Source organism: Filicampus tigris, chromosome 19 (assembly GCF_054856515.1).
Source record: "Filicampus tigris isolate MCC_2025a chromosome 19, RoL_Ftig_1.0, whole genome shotgun sequence".
NCBI lineage: Eukaryota > Metazoa > Chordata > Actinopteri > Syngnathiformes > Syngnathidae > Filicampus > Filicampus tigris.
The window spans coordinates 13520913-13534809 of record NC_141235.1 but is presented as its reverse complement, the minus strand read 5'-3'; the positions used below and the strand labels follow the sequence as shown (position 1 = coordinate 13534809).

Sequence of the window (13897 nt, the reverse complement as noted above, 5' to 3'; positions counted from 1 at the left end):
GCTCATTCAGCGTTTGGTGTATATTTTGCCTTTAACAATATCAACTCATTTATACACCATCCATTTGAAAAATAAAATAAAATAAAATAGTGCTTGTTCTCATTTGGGTCATGGCTGGGCTGGAACCGGTGTACAACCTAGACCAGCGTTTCCCAACCTTTATTGAGTCAATGCACATATTTCAGATGGGAAAAAAATCACACGGCACACCACTTGGTAAAACAATTAACAAAAAATGGATATGTTCATTATGTATCTTCTCGATTTCTCCCACATTTCAAAAGTCAGGTTAATAAAAGACTTGAAATTGTTCTTCAGTAGGTTGTTTGTCTTTATCAGAGCTGGGCAGTCCATCCTGGGGACGGAATGGTCCATCCTGGACGCCTCCTTCGGGGCGGGGGAGGGTGGGTGACACTTTTTTAAAAAGGGGCGGACTAAGCAAGGGCAGAGGTGGATTTTAGTCCAGCCCCCTAATCGGCCCTCATGCGTTTGACGTGGTCGCGAGGCGGCCAAAGTTGATATCAACCCACTCAACAAAATGGGCAAACAACAAAAATTGACTCAGAACACTTCAAACGCGGCACTAGTTACCCAACTGCGCAGGAGATTTTTCGACAGGAGATACAGCGCGGGTTCTACTAGTACGACAAGTGAGGAGACCCAGCGTCAGAGCCAGCACACCGGTGAGTGACACAGCTTTATTTGTGCTAAAGCTAATGCAAACAAATATTTCCGTCTTGGTGAATGAAGTTCAACGGCTGTAAAAAAAAAAAAAAAAAAAAAAAAAAATCAAGAAAATAAAAACTTACCAGGTATAATAAGCTCCTCGCTCACATTTCTCTAAGCATGGTCTCTTTTTTTCTTGTCCCGGTACTTGTAGCTGGCCGTGTCATATGTAGCCCAGTAAATATTTTGTTTTATATTTTGCTATTTTAATTTTGTGAACATTCTCAAAACTCGTAATCTACATTGACCATTGTGTAAATATGCTTGTAGGTTCTGCATTGTCTTTTGTAGCGACGGGGGCATTTATTAATGAGACACACATGGGGCACTTGTGTGACGTAGCTGCGCTTTCCCGGCAAAGCAGAGGCAGCTTCTGTACGGGGAGGAGATTGCTCCGTTACCTGTGTGAATGTGACATGCTTTCTCTTGCTCCATCACAGAACAAAAAGGTGTTTGGGCTGACCAATGGAAGCACTCCCTGGACCGGGCGTCTCCACCCATCCGTTCAGAGACAGACTGTTCGGATATTTTATTTTATGCCCTCTGAAAAGGCTCATCAGAAGCACAAAATGTTACAACTCATGTTTGTCTTTGTTTATTGAACACAGGTCATAAACCGAAACAAACAGATACAAATGATTTCACAATGATTCAGTTATCTTTTAATGAATTCCTCGCCACAACTCGAGAAAGGCATGAGAAAAGTTTGTGCCTTAAGAACTTAAGTGGTGCAAGCTCCAGCGTTAGCGGTTAGCAGAGTTAGCCGCTAGCCGCGTCAGCGCACCATTGGCTAGCACGCTAACCAGCCCAGCCGGCTAGCTCGCTAACCGCAACGAACTACCCCAGATCCCGTTCCAAATCATCGGCACAGTAGTACTAACATTGACAGACACTATCCGTGCCACATTCCACCCATGCCTCTTTCTACCTCTCCGTCCGGCTGCGCCGGCTGTGCCAGCTGTGCCCGCCTCGCTGAGAGGATCTCTGAGCTTGAGCAGAGAATCTCCACACTCCACTACATCCGCGAAGCTGAGCTGCAGATGGACACAATCTCCATCGTCCACCGACACAACTGCTGCCCAGCTTGCTTCTCCGTCGGCTGCTGCAGTCCAATCGCCGCTCGCCGATCCAGACGACACCTGGAAGCAGCTGGGTGTTAAGCCCAGGTCCATGTCCAGCTCCACCCCACACGAGCCTGAGTCCTGGTCAACTGTCCCTCACAGCGGAAGAGACATGCGCCGCTCTCCCCCACACCCAGCCGTTCAACATCCAGCTGAAAAACACCTATGATATTCTCACTCCCGGGATCTTCCTCCTCTTGATGAAACATATACACCTTCTCCACCTTCCTCCACACAGTCCAAATCTAAAGCCTCTCCTTGGCTCCCTCCTGAAAAACATATGCGCTCCTTTTCCTCCATAGCTCATGGTCGCTCCCTACCTCAGCCCACTCCGGCTACACAGCGCACTCTCCTTGGTCTCTCCTCCAGCATTCCTCCATCCACCTCACTGCCACCGAAACCTACTTCAAGATCCACTCAACCCTGTCTTCCTACCGTGCCCCCTTTTTCCCCGACCACCCTGATCTTTGCCGACTCCACCATCCAAAATCTTACATTTTTTTAACGCAACAACACAGTGGCTCCCCGGCTCCGTTGATGCATCCCGCCGACACCCAGAAATGACCAAAACTCACTTTATCAAGCTTTTTCAACTTCTTAACTCCACCGGGAATTGCAGCTTCATCAGTGGCCCGCTCTCTCCGCACACAGGATACACCTACATCGACCAGCCTCGCCTCACTGGCCGAGGTGGTGGAGTGGCCTCAGTCCACAAAACAGATTTCAAAATTAACACCATATCCACCACACCCACTTAATCATTCGAACACATCACCTTTAAACTTAGTGGTCCCTCCCCTCTGGTCATTGCTGTTATCTACCGTCCCCCCAAGTTCAACCCAGCATTTCTCTCCGACTTCTCTGATTTCGTCACACAGCTCACACCCATCTCACCGTCCACTCTGCTTCTCGGCGACTTCAACCTCCACATCGACGACACCAACTGCAACCATGCCTCTGAGTTCCTGGACCTTCTGGATTGCCTTAACTTCACTCAACACGTCAACTTCCCCACCCAAAACCATGGCCATACTCTGGACTTGGTCTGCTCTACCGGTCTCAGCATTCAAAATCTCTCCAGCACGAACCTCAACATTTCTGACCACATGGCTATCACTATGGACCTCCACCTACCCTCCCCTCTCCCCAAGGAAAAGCACACTATATTATTCAGAAACCTTAAATTCATCTCCCCACTTGACTTCACGACCTGCATCCTTTCCCACCTGTCCAGCTCACCTCCTCCTCTACCCCACGACCCCACTGTCCTTACTAACTACTACAACAGCACTCTTTCCACCTGTCTGAATCAAATCGCCCCTGTCAAAACCAAATTTGTCTCCTTCACTCACTCAGCCCCCTGGTTCACCCCGGAACTCCGTATACTAAAAACCCGCAGGTGCCAGCTTGAAAGACTTTACAAAAAATACAGGTTTAACGGTCCATCACATTGCCTCCACTGATCACCTTCAGCTTTACAAGCCAGCCCTCAACTCCACCCGTTCCGCCTACTACTCTAACCTCATTCGCACCGATTCCAATAACCAAAAGGTACTCTTCTCCACCGTCAACAAACTCCTCAAACCCTGTGATAACATTTCTACCTCTTTCAACATTGAAAAATGCAATTCATTCCTATCCTTCTGTCAAACGAAAGTCGATATCCTCCACTCCTAATTAACCACCACTCCCTCCTCCCCTCTCTTCCTACCTGCCTCTGTCCCTCCTACCACTCCGCCCCTCTCTAAATTCACACCCGTCTCCTCTGCCAAGCTCACCAAAATCATCTCTACAATGAAATCGTCAACCTCCATACTGGATGCCATTCCATCATCCCTCGTCAAGCACTGCTTTCCCACCTCATCACCACCATAGTTAACTCCTCCGTCAACTCATCCTCTGTTCCCTCCTCACTCAAACTTGCTGCTGTTACCCCCATCATCAAAAAACCCTGACATCTTGAGCAACTTCCGACCCATCTCCAATCTCCCCTTCCTGTCCAAAATTATAGAACGTGTCATCGCATCCCAAATCAAAGCCCACCTCGACAATAACCAACTCTTTAAAGCAACACTGTGCCATGTCATGAACAATTTCAATCTGGATTCCGCACACAACACAGAACTGAAATCGCCCTCCTCAAAATCACCAACGACCTCTTCCTCTCCTCTGACTCCGGCCAACTCTCCATTCTCATCCTCCTCGACCTCACCGCCGCCTTTGACACCATCAACTACTCCATCCTACTCTCTCACCTGCAATCTGTCAACATCACCGACAAAGTCCCCACCTGGCTTCACTCCTACCTCACACACAGGAAACAATTCATCCACATCAACAACTGCTCCTCATCCACTGCCCCTTGTGCCATGGTGTCCCCCAGGGTTCTGTGCTTGGTCCTCTTCTCTTCATCCTCTACCTTCTCCCCCTCGGTCAAATTATCCGTCACCACGGTCTCCGCTTTCACTGCTACGCCGATGACGTCCAATTGTACATCTCCACTAAATCCATCACCTCTACTACCCACTCCACTCTGTCCAACTGTCTTTCTGATATTAAATCCTGGATGCAAACAAGCTTTCTTTTCCTCATCTGCTCTAAATCCCACCTGCTGATAATTGGCCCTAACTCCCTCACACAGACTGCCTTCAACTTCAACCTTACTCTTGACAACTCCACCCTGTCTGCCTCCTCTCACTGCCGAAACCTTGGTGTCCTCTTTGACAATAATCTTTCTTTTGATCAACACATTACCCAAATCACCACTGCCGCTCAGACCCTCATCCAGGCCTTTATTACCTCCCGCCTTGACTACTGTAATAGTATCCTCTACGGCACAAGCTCCAAACTCCTCAATAAATTACAATACATCCATAATGCTGCCGCCCGCCTTCTCACTCACACCCGTTCCCGTGATCATATCACTCCCATCCTTAAAAACCTCGACTGGCTCCCCGTTCCCCACCGCATCCAATTTAAACTCCTCCTACTCACCTACAAAGCCCTTCACAACCAGGCCCCCTTCTACCCCTCCTTGCCATCTCCGTGACTAAGTACAAAACCTGGGGGGGACCGAGCTTTCTCTGTTGCCGCCCCCACCCTCTGGAACTCCCTTCCACAAAACATTCGAAACTGCGCAGACCTCATATCCTTCAAAACACTCAAGACTCACCTATTCCGCCATGCTTAACATCACTTAATCTTTTCTATTTTTTACTTTTTCTGTTGGTTTTAACTGTTTTTGTTTTAATAGCAGGTTTTATTTTACTCACTTACTTTTGTTGTGAAGCATCTTTGAGAGATATGAAAAGCGCTACATAAATAAAATGTATTATTATTATGTTATGCGAATAAATTACATTATAAACACTTATTATATATAAGATATATATTTATAACTATTGTCAAGTCATTGCACTGTTGAAAATGTATAGCACATGTAATGAAAATGGGATGCCAGATCGCGGGGAACACAGGGGTTGACCCCCTTTTCTTTGCAGCCGGACCTGGAATACACCCTTTTGAAGTGCCACCACCCCGACTCTGAGCGACATTCCAGGGCCCAAGAAAGACCAACGCATGGTCTGCACAATACAACCACAGATAGTAACAAAGTGCTATCTCACCAGGAAATCACAAAAAGGCCAAAAGCGGCATAAAGATGTCGGACCGCCTGCTCTGTTTCCAATCAGATGGCGCATCTGCCCGGGAGATCAAACACACAGGACGCGCCCAAGAGGCGCTGCCGTCAATGGAATATACAGTACATCCAACCACCAAACCGCACATTACTAGAGCACGTGCAACCCCTAGTGGCAAATATGGACTGGCTTGCGCCTGCAGTTGGAAACTAATTAAAACTGTTAATGTGCGTTCAATGTATTCGCTTTCAATATTCCTCCACAGGTTGCATGTGAAATGAAAACAACACCCAACACATGATGTTTGAATTATATTGCAGTTTTGGATGTGTTTGATGTGACCACTTGTGCGGATGAAAAAAAAAAAGAGAAAAAAACGTGGGTTTTTTTCATCACCCGGGGACGCGACCAACCTGCTCTTCAGATGCACGTCCCTGAAATAGTTTGAGTGATAAAACTCAAAACCCAACAACAAGTATTTCAACATTTCTGCTGATTTATGCAAAGTTCTAAAAACTTCACAACTACAGAAATTAGGGAATACTTTTCTTCCAGGCAATGCCCGGACGTGGGGGGAGAAAGCAGCCAACCTCCTTAACATGAATGGCCTCAATAAAAGGCCGTGCAAAACTCCCCCTCCCTCTCTTGAAACTTCTGCTCTCGAAAAAAAACCTCTTCTGAAAAATCTTCTCTTGAAGATTCCTCCAACTCGAAACTCCGTTCGTGAAAACTCACTCCCTTGAGAACCTCTCTTGAACTTTCTATCTTTTTTTTCTTAAGCGTGGCTTCCTAACTCCTCTCCACAACAAGCCACGCTCTGGTCCCAGGTCAGAACATTTGCTCCTTTTTGTTACTCTTCTTTTTGTTCGGGTCGCCCACCGCCCGAGACCAAGCACAGTGCACGTGGTGACTGTCAATCTTTTGGTTTAGGCCCGATCCGGTGGTTCTAGGGATCACCAGCTTAGCCAGCACAGCGTGCGGCCGCATCCACAGAAGGTGAGCCACCTCCTCAAAACGGGGTGAGTATAGAGTCGTGGCAAAGCCAGCCAGCTATCACGATCAGTGTCAAAAGCGCCCGTAACGGGTAGCCCCACCTGGTCCGAACCACGCTGCGTGCTGAGCCGCAGAACCTCCGTGGCCGTTCCAATCATTTTTCTTTGGTTGAACTTTAACTTTTGGACTTGACTTTTTCCTTCCTCTTGCCGGCTTCCTGTGACGTTGTCACTCTTCTGCTGCAAGACGTTTTCTCCCTCCGCGTTTGAGCAACGACGATCAACACCCTTAAGTGCAGCTTGCAATTTCCTAAAGTGTATACAGTTGGTGCATAATTCAACTGGGAATCAAACAGAGCTTTGCACAAGTCAGCTAACCTTAACTTGGTAGGCCAGCTCACCTTTCATCACACATGCACATACAGAACACATACACACACTCACACACATCGTCTGGTCCCCAATGTCCATAACCTCCTAATCTTTTGATATTTGTTTTTCTTCATTTATTTAGACTTGCCTTACTTAGCATAGGATTTCTTTATGTTTCTATTTCTGTTTCTGAACATTGTAGTATCCTTCGTATGGATTTCAGGAGCTGTAGAAAATAAAGCATTGTCATATACAGAAATTTCAGTATTCAGTCGTATCAATCACTAATCTGGTAAATCGGATTTACATATTTTTAATGTGGCTCCTTCATATATTAAGACTGAATTACGAGGACCTTTCCGTCCGTTTTTGTGCAAAGAATCAATCCAAAACGGGCGTGGTGCCCATAGCGGTGATCGAGAGTTAGTGCAGGCATTAACTTGAATCGCCGTCCATTTATTAAAATAATATTTAATACTAATATTCGCTACACACATAATCTCTTCTTTCAACAACACATTTATTTTTATTTGAATAAAACTTAAAGCAGCACTGGCCAAGAAATTGACCTTACTAAATTTTTTTCACAACTCTTTTGATGAAATATTGACTTACAAGTACAGTAGTTGAACGGGACTTCATGCCCTGAGGGGTTCTGTATCGTTTTTACTGGCACAAAGCAACTTTGAGGAGGATGGGATCGACCCTGGCAGTTCATGCAGCATTTACAAAAGAGCCAATACACCACGGTTGGTACTGTAGTCGAATGTAAAATATCAGTGACTTTTTTTACGATCGATCGCGTGAGCACCCTGATCTGCCTCCGTGCACAAGCATCCGCAAATCGCAAATATATAAACTCCCCATTTAATATTCATCAGTTGCCAGTACTGATGCAGACATACGGACACACAATAGATGCTAATGAAGGCATACAAATAGCAAAATGGCATGACAATCTTTCTTAGTAGATGGCTACATACCAACGGGCTGTGTGCTCCTGATTGACGGTTCAGGTAAAATGACAGATGATCAGCTGGTATTTGTAACCTTTGCAACGACACCGCGGACATTCACAGAGGGGGAGGACGTAAGGACGGAACCGCTTTAAAAGGACGGTGTCGGGGGCCGATAATTTTTATGAATAAGGACGGAGGGACGAGGCCGGAAGGGTACCCAGGTCGCGGACGGAGGATGGACCGGCAAAAAAGTGCCCACTGCCCAGCTCTGGTCTTTACGTGCCCTGCAACTGGCTCAGCTCAGGTTGGGACTGAAAAAAATCGTTGTACCATCCTAGCAGAGTTACCAACACTGTCAACAGTTCACCCAATTACAGGTTCAATTGAAAACAGTGACTTGAAATTAGTGTTTCACTAACTTTTATTGGAAAATAAATCGCATTTATGCTGACCCTTCTTTAGAATTTCAGCACTTTGTTCAGGCAAAATTCCTATTAACTGATCAGAAGCAATGTGAATCGCAAAACCCAGAATGAGTTGTGAAATGTTTTTACCATGACTATAGGCCTGAAAGCAGTGTTATAAAAACATCAACACAATAGAACTGCTGAATGTGGTTTAGGTAGTTAAAGCACTAAGTGCAGTCCATTTACCATCTAAAACACTCTACTTGTTTCTTTTGCAACCAACTGCTCAATAACATTTCATTATAAACATGACAAGTGTTTAATTAAACTGGAATCCTACCATGTTTCTGAAGTGTGCACTAAGAGTGCCTGTGGCCTGCTGATACTCCATCACACAGTTGTTGTTGAGGATTTCACCGCTGCTTTCACTACCGAACGGGAGGGGGAAAAAAACAAAAAAGTGAATAAAGCAAAAAATAAATAAACCAATAAATAACATTTTGCATACATTATTTTAAAAAAAGATGAGATTATGATACAGAATTTACACTGGAGTCATACAACCATAAGAAAGTCTGGACCCCGGAGTTGCATCTTACCTGTGTGTGCTTTCATTTTTGAGGAGAGCTTTGGCCTGTTGCTCACTCACAATGACAGCCTTGACTTGCGGTGGATTCATGTGCACGTTGAGCTTTCCGCCCACTAAAAGTCGCACAGTGGCAGCAAACTTGGTGTGGGTTCTTAACACCTGGGGCGGTTGCTTTTCAATGATGAAGGTACTAAAGAGAGGCGGACATTCACATGAAGTCAGTTATCTAAAGGGAATGAGACCGACATCAATTGCCATTTGAATTATGACATGATTTGGATTAATAATTGGATTTTGGATCAGTATTAATGTTGATTAGGCAGCAGAGTTGAAATTTAACACTTATTTTTTCAATCCTCAATCCCTTCATTTTTAATCATACACAGCGATCTCTACATTCAGCAAGTTTTGTGTGGAGAGTACAAAATGGAGGAAACGATTATCGTTGCGGTTTGTGGACGTGCCGAGCTACACATGGCCAGCTACCAGTACCGGGACAAGAAAAGAAGAGACCAGACTTGGAGAATCATGAACGAGGAGCTTGGTATACCTGGTATGTTTTTACTTTTTTTTTTTTTTTAAACAGTTGTTGAACTTCACAGAGACGACAATATTGTTTGCATTAGCTTTAGCACAGTGTCGGCCCCTTGATTGAGGAATGAAGCAGCTGCGGCATTCAGGTTTTAAATTTCTCGCGGTCAAATGCCAGCGAATAAAGCAAAGCGGAACGTTCATCCGCGATTGGTGTGAACGTAGCATTATGTGGCCGGCTCTCATAAGTAGCATTATTTAAACTTGCAGCGCGCCATTGTTAAGGGCGGCACCAGAGAATGGAACGTTCTCTGCTCTCTGCCACGACGGCGTCGTCGGCGACTGCAAATCCCCTCGGATTGAAACATTCTACTTTACGGCGGCACCATCGTCACTTCAAAAAGCGTTTCCAATAGGTGAGGGGCTGCCAAGCGATTTAGTGCTATTTTGGCTGATTTATTTACAAGTCACGGCATGAGGACAATAGTGGAAGCCTTGATAAATAAAGTGCATTTACTGTGTTGACACTGAAAGATACATCTTGTTTCCTCTAGATTTTTCTTTTTTTTTTTTAAACGAGCAAAGACTGGGCTTTCTTTTGTAGCAATGAAAGATACATTTTGTAAACCAGTAGGAAAAGCCTCACTTTTTACTTCCTGGTCGGCCGGTACGTCAGCACTTCCAAATATGGGCACGCTGTTGCGCGTCTGATAAAGGGCTTGTCCGAATGCGGCGATTGAACAGATGACATTTGGCAAGCGAGGTACCAGCTACGTGCATCTCACGCATTCACTTTGACGCAAATAAGATCGATAGAAAAAAAAAATGTTGAGTAGTGTTCCCTACCAAGTTCACTTTGAAAATGGGAGGAGAAAAAAAATCTAATCATAACAAAAATATGAATTTCAATACATCACGTTTTAAAGTTTTTGTTGAGTGTAAATGGCAATCCCACAAAAAAACAACAACAAAAACAAAACAGCAACACCAGCACAAATACACAGCAAAGTTACCATATTTTGTGAGCTCATATGATGGTCTATTTTATGTGCACTCATATATATAATGTGGCTCTTTGCAGTAACACTTTGTGGTTCTAGTGTTAATAAATGAATACTTTAACGTGATAATAGTCATTCGTATTGCAACTCTTAACTTAAAAGTATGTTCCCTGTCAAAGAACGCGAGTAAGTTGAATTTCCAGAATACATGTACGTCATGGGGCATGGACAGGTTGGTACCACCTCTGCCTCAATCTGAGGCAGGAAAAACCCTGTATCTGTTTATATCACACAGCTATTTTCTCTACAACCCTGGATGAAAGAAACCTGCTTTTCCACACTTCAAATGTGACGAGGCACTGACATCCTTTATTAATGCCATAACGAGGAATCAAACCATTGCGCTTGTGTACCAGTCTTCAAGCAGTACAATAGATTTCCATGTAGTTTAGTACGGATTCAGTGTCATTTTCACCTTGTGACCAAGGCAGAGATGATATCAGTGATGTCCGCATTGAGTTTGCTCAGTAGATCTTCCATGGGGCCTGGCAGAGGAAGCTGCTGAGTAAGATGTTCACAGCGTCGAATCTGCTGCCTATTTGTCCAGATCAGATCTGCCAGCTTTTCACACCTACGGACAAGAGGATACAGCCATAAGATGCTGGTCTCATTTATTGGTACTTCAACATATATGGGCCATTCTACTGAATTGGTTCAAATTCAGAGTTGGAAAATGTGTGAAATTTGTATTTTATTTCAGAAAAACTTTTATTGTATTCATGTCATGTCATCTTCCAAACCGCTTATCCTATATAGGGTCGCGGGGAGTTGCTGGAGCCTATCCCAGCCGTCAATGGGCGAAGGCAGACTACACCCCGAACTGGTCGCCAGCCAGTCGCAGGGCACACATAGACACTGTCACTGAGCGGGAATCGATCCCACGCTGCCCGCACACAACTCAGGCGTGTGTACCACTACACCATCAGCGGACATTTTTATTGTATTCATGTTGCACCATATCTATGGGGCACAAATATAGTAAAAGCACAGTCAATTTTCAAATAGTATTTTCTAGCTTTTCCCTAATATCTTGCCTGTCCCTAAAATGTGTCACTACCGAATCACACAATTACAGAAGAATAAAAATAATTCTACTAGCCGATTCGCATCTTTTTCCATTCCCTCCTCTACAGAGTATTTTTATAAATTAATATATATGGTTTTGACATCAAAACCAATCACAATGAATTTTTACCAGAATTTAATATTAGTTTTTCCAAAAGAAATCAAACTTTGTATGCTATTTTTCATTGTAAAATGTAGAAAGTTGATCATATTGACTTCAAAAGTCATCATTAATTAAAACAAACATACCCTTAAACAATCATTATCAAAAATTGTTGGTTGATGATTCAATACTTTTTCTTTTTGTTAAAACATCATTTTTTTTCGGTAGTGATTGCAACATTTCAGTAGTGACCATATTGTTGCTGCTGTTACAGTAATACTTTGTGTGAGGGTAGAATTTTAATCACTTAACTAGTTTTTCTTTATTTTAACTTTTAACACGTATTATAATTAATGAAACATATTTTTTTCCATTTTCTACTGCTTTGTGCTGTACTCAGGGTCGCAGGGGGTTCGAGTTGATCGCAGCTGACTTAGGGCTAAAGCAGGGTACACGCTGGACCGGTCACCTGTCCATCATAGGGCTCTTCATCATTGAAAAACTGTGGTTTCACCTTCCAAATGAAAATTTAATTGGAAACATTTTTGTATGTATGTTCCCTTTCTCTCTGTTTTTTGAGAGACATCCGGTGGTCTTGTCTTTTCCTCCATGCTCTTCTTCAGCTTTCCTTCTTCCTTCCATCTCTTATTTCTTTCTCTTTCCTTTATTAAATATTCTTTGGATTTCACTGGGTCATTGTAACCCTTTGCCTGTACTCTCTCTCTGCTAGGCTTTTTGGCATTTTGGTGTTTTTCCCCTTCAAATTAAGATAAAATATTAAATAGAATAATGTTAAAATCAGAGGGATATATCTATGACATATGTATCTATGTTTTATATTATTTAAAAGTAACTTTATTCAAAAATAAACATCATATTGTCACGACCGAAACCATTATGTCACAACCGAAACCTTTCTGTATGTTTCGGAAGTGACTCTTTCGGTTTTATTTTTCCCTTCAAATTAAGATAAAATATGGAATCGAACATAGTTAAATCAGAAAGATCTATGTATGACCTATGTATCTATGTATTATATTATTTAAAACTTACTTTATTCGAAAATAAACATCATATTGTCACTACCGAAACCATTATGTCACAACCGAAACCTATCTGTATGTTTCAGTAGTGACCGGTTCGGGTTTATTTTTCCCTTAAAAATTGAATAAAATATGGAATATAATATTGTTAACATCAGAAAGATCTATGTATGACATATGCATTTATGTATTATATTATTTAAAACTTACTTTATTCAAAAATAAATATCATGTTGTCACTACCGAAACCATTTCCGTAGTGACCGTTTCGGTAGTGACGTTTTATGATAGTTGTTGACAATACTCAACAATGCTAGACACAACGTGGCTACCACAGACAGTTTTGAGCATGTGTACAGAGATAGAAAACAGTACATTTAGCATTAAAATCAAAAGTGCTCATTTTATTGCCGAAATGAGGTGTTCGGTAGTGACGGTCCTTAAAACCACATGCTGATTTTGAGACTTTGGAGGGCACATAACTTAATAATACTGCCAACTAATTACTCGCCATGTGCCCAGTGATGAACATGAAAGTAATGTCTCTTGCTGGTGAAATTTCTGGGGATGTGGCTAAAACCAAGCCCTGCTACAGACAAATACTCTTTGCGTTTCGGTAGTGACATGAAAAGTTGGGACAGGTTTGTTTTGTTTTGTTTTTTTTACATAAAAACTTCTAATTTGAAAAGAAAATCTACAAAATCAATGTAAATCTTTCACCATACTTTTAAAAGCAACCAAAGTGTTCTATTAAAGTAAAGTATTTTTTAAATTGGCAAAAATCTTCTACATTTTTTTTTTCATGAATTGAAATTTAGGAGTTAGAGATTGGGACCGCCACCTCCCAATAGGAAGTGACATATAAAAGATGACTTTTTATACATTCAGTTTAATAGTATATCAATTAATGCCTTGTGGTAAAATAGATCATAACAAGATATTACTAAATATGCAAGGTCTGAACACTTCATTGTTTTTTAAAATTTGATTTTCATTGTGGGACAGCCATTTCAACCAATTCGGTAGAATGGCTCATATACATGTGGATGAAATCCACACGAATATCAAAGAACTTGTTTTTCTGTTGCAAGTCAAAAGTAACCTAAGGAATCCTAAATCCATACCAGGACTGGAGAATATCAAGTCCTCCCTCATGAGGACCCCCATTTCCAGCTAACTGCTGCCTCCTCTTCCACTGGATTAGCTCCTCATCTAGGATCAAAGTCTGTTGTTTCCTCAGAAGGGTTAAGGTTTTTTGGTGTTGTTCTGACAAGTCCTGCAAACACA

At 42.8% G+C, this 13897-nt stretch overlaps 1 protein-coding gene across 1 annotated transcript in view; it reads right to left on the bottom strand.

Annotated features, from left to right (window-relative positions):
* Positions 1-13897, bottom strand: part of LOC147129606 (signal transducer and activator of transcription 5B-like) — a 37273-nt gene that overhangs the window by 10664 nt on the left and 12712 nt on the right. Inside the window, exons 7-10 of the mRNA XM_086017725.1 lie at positions 13735-13886; positions 10815-10970; positions 8818-8997; positions 8559-8646 (exon numbers count right to left, since the gene is read on the bottom strand). Of these exons, the coding sequence (XP_085873851.1) occupies positions 8559-8646; positions 8818-8997; positions 10815-10970; positions 13735-13886 (576 nt within the window). The remainder of the gene's footprint in view (positions 1-8558; positions 8647-8817; positions 8998-10814; positions 10971-13734; positions 13887-13897) is intronic.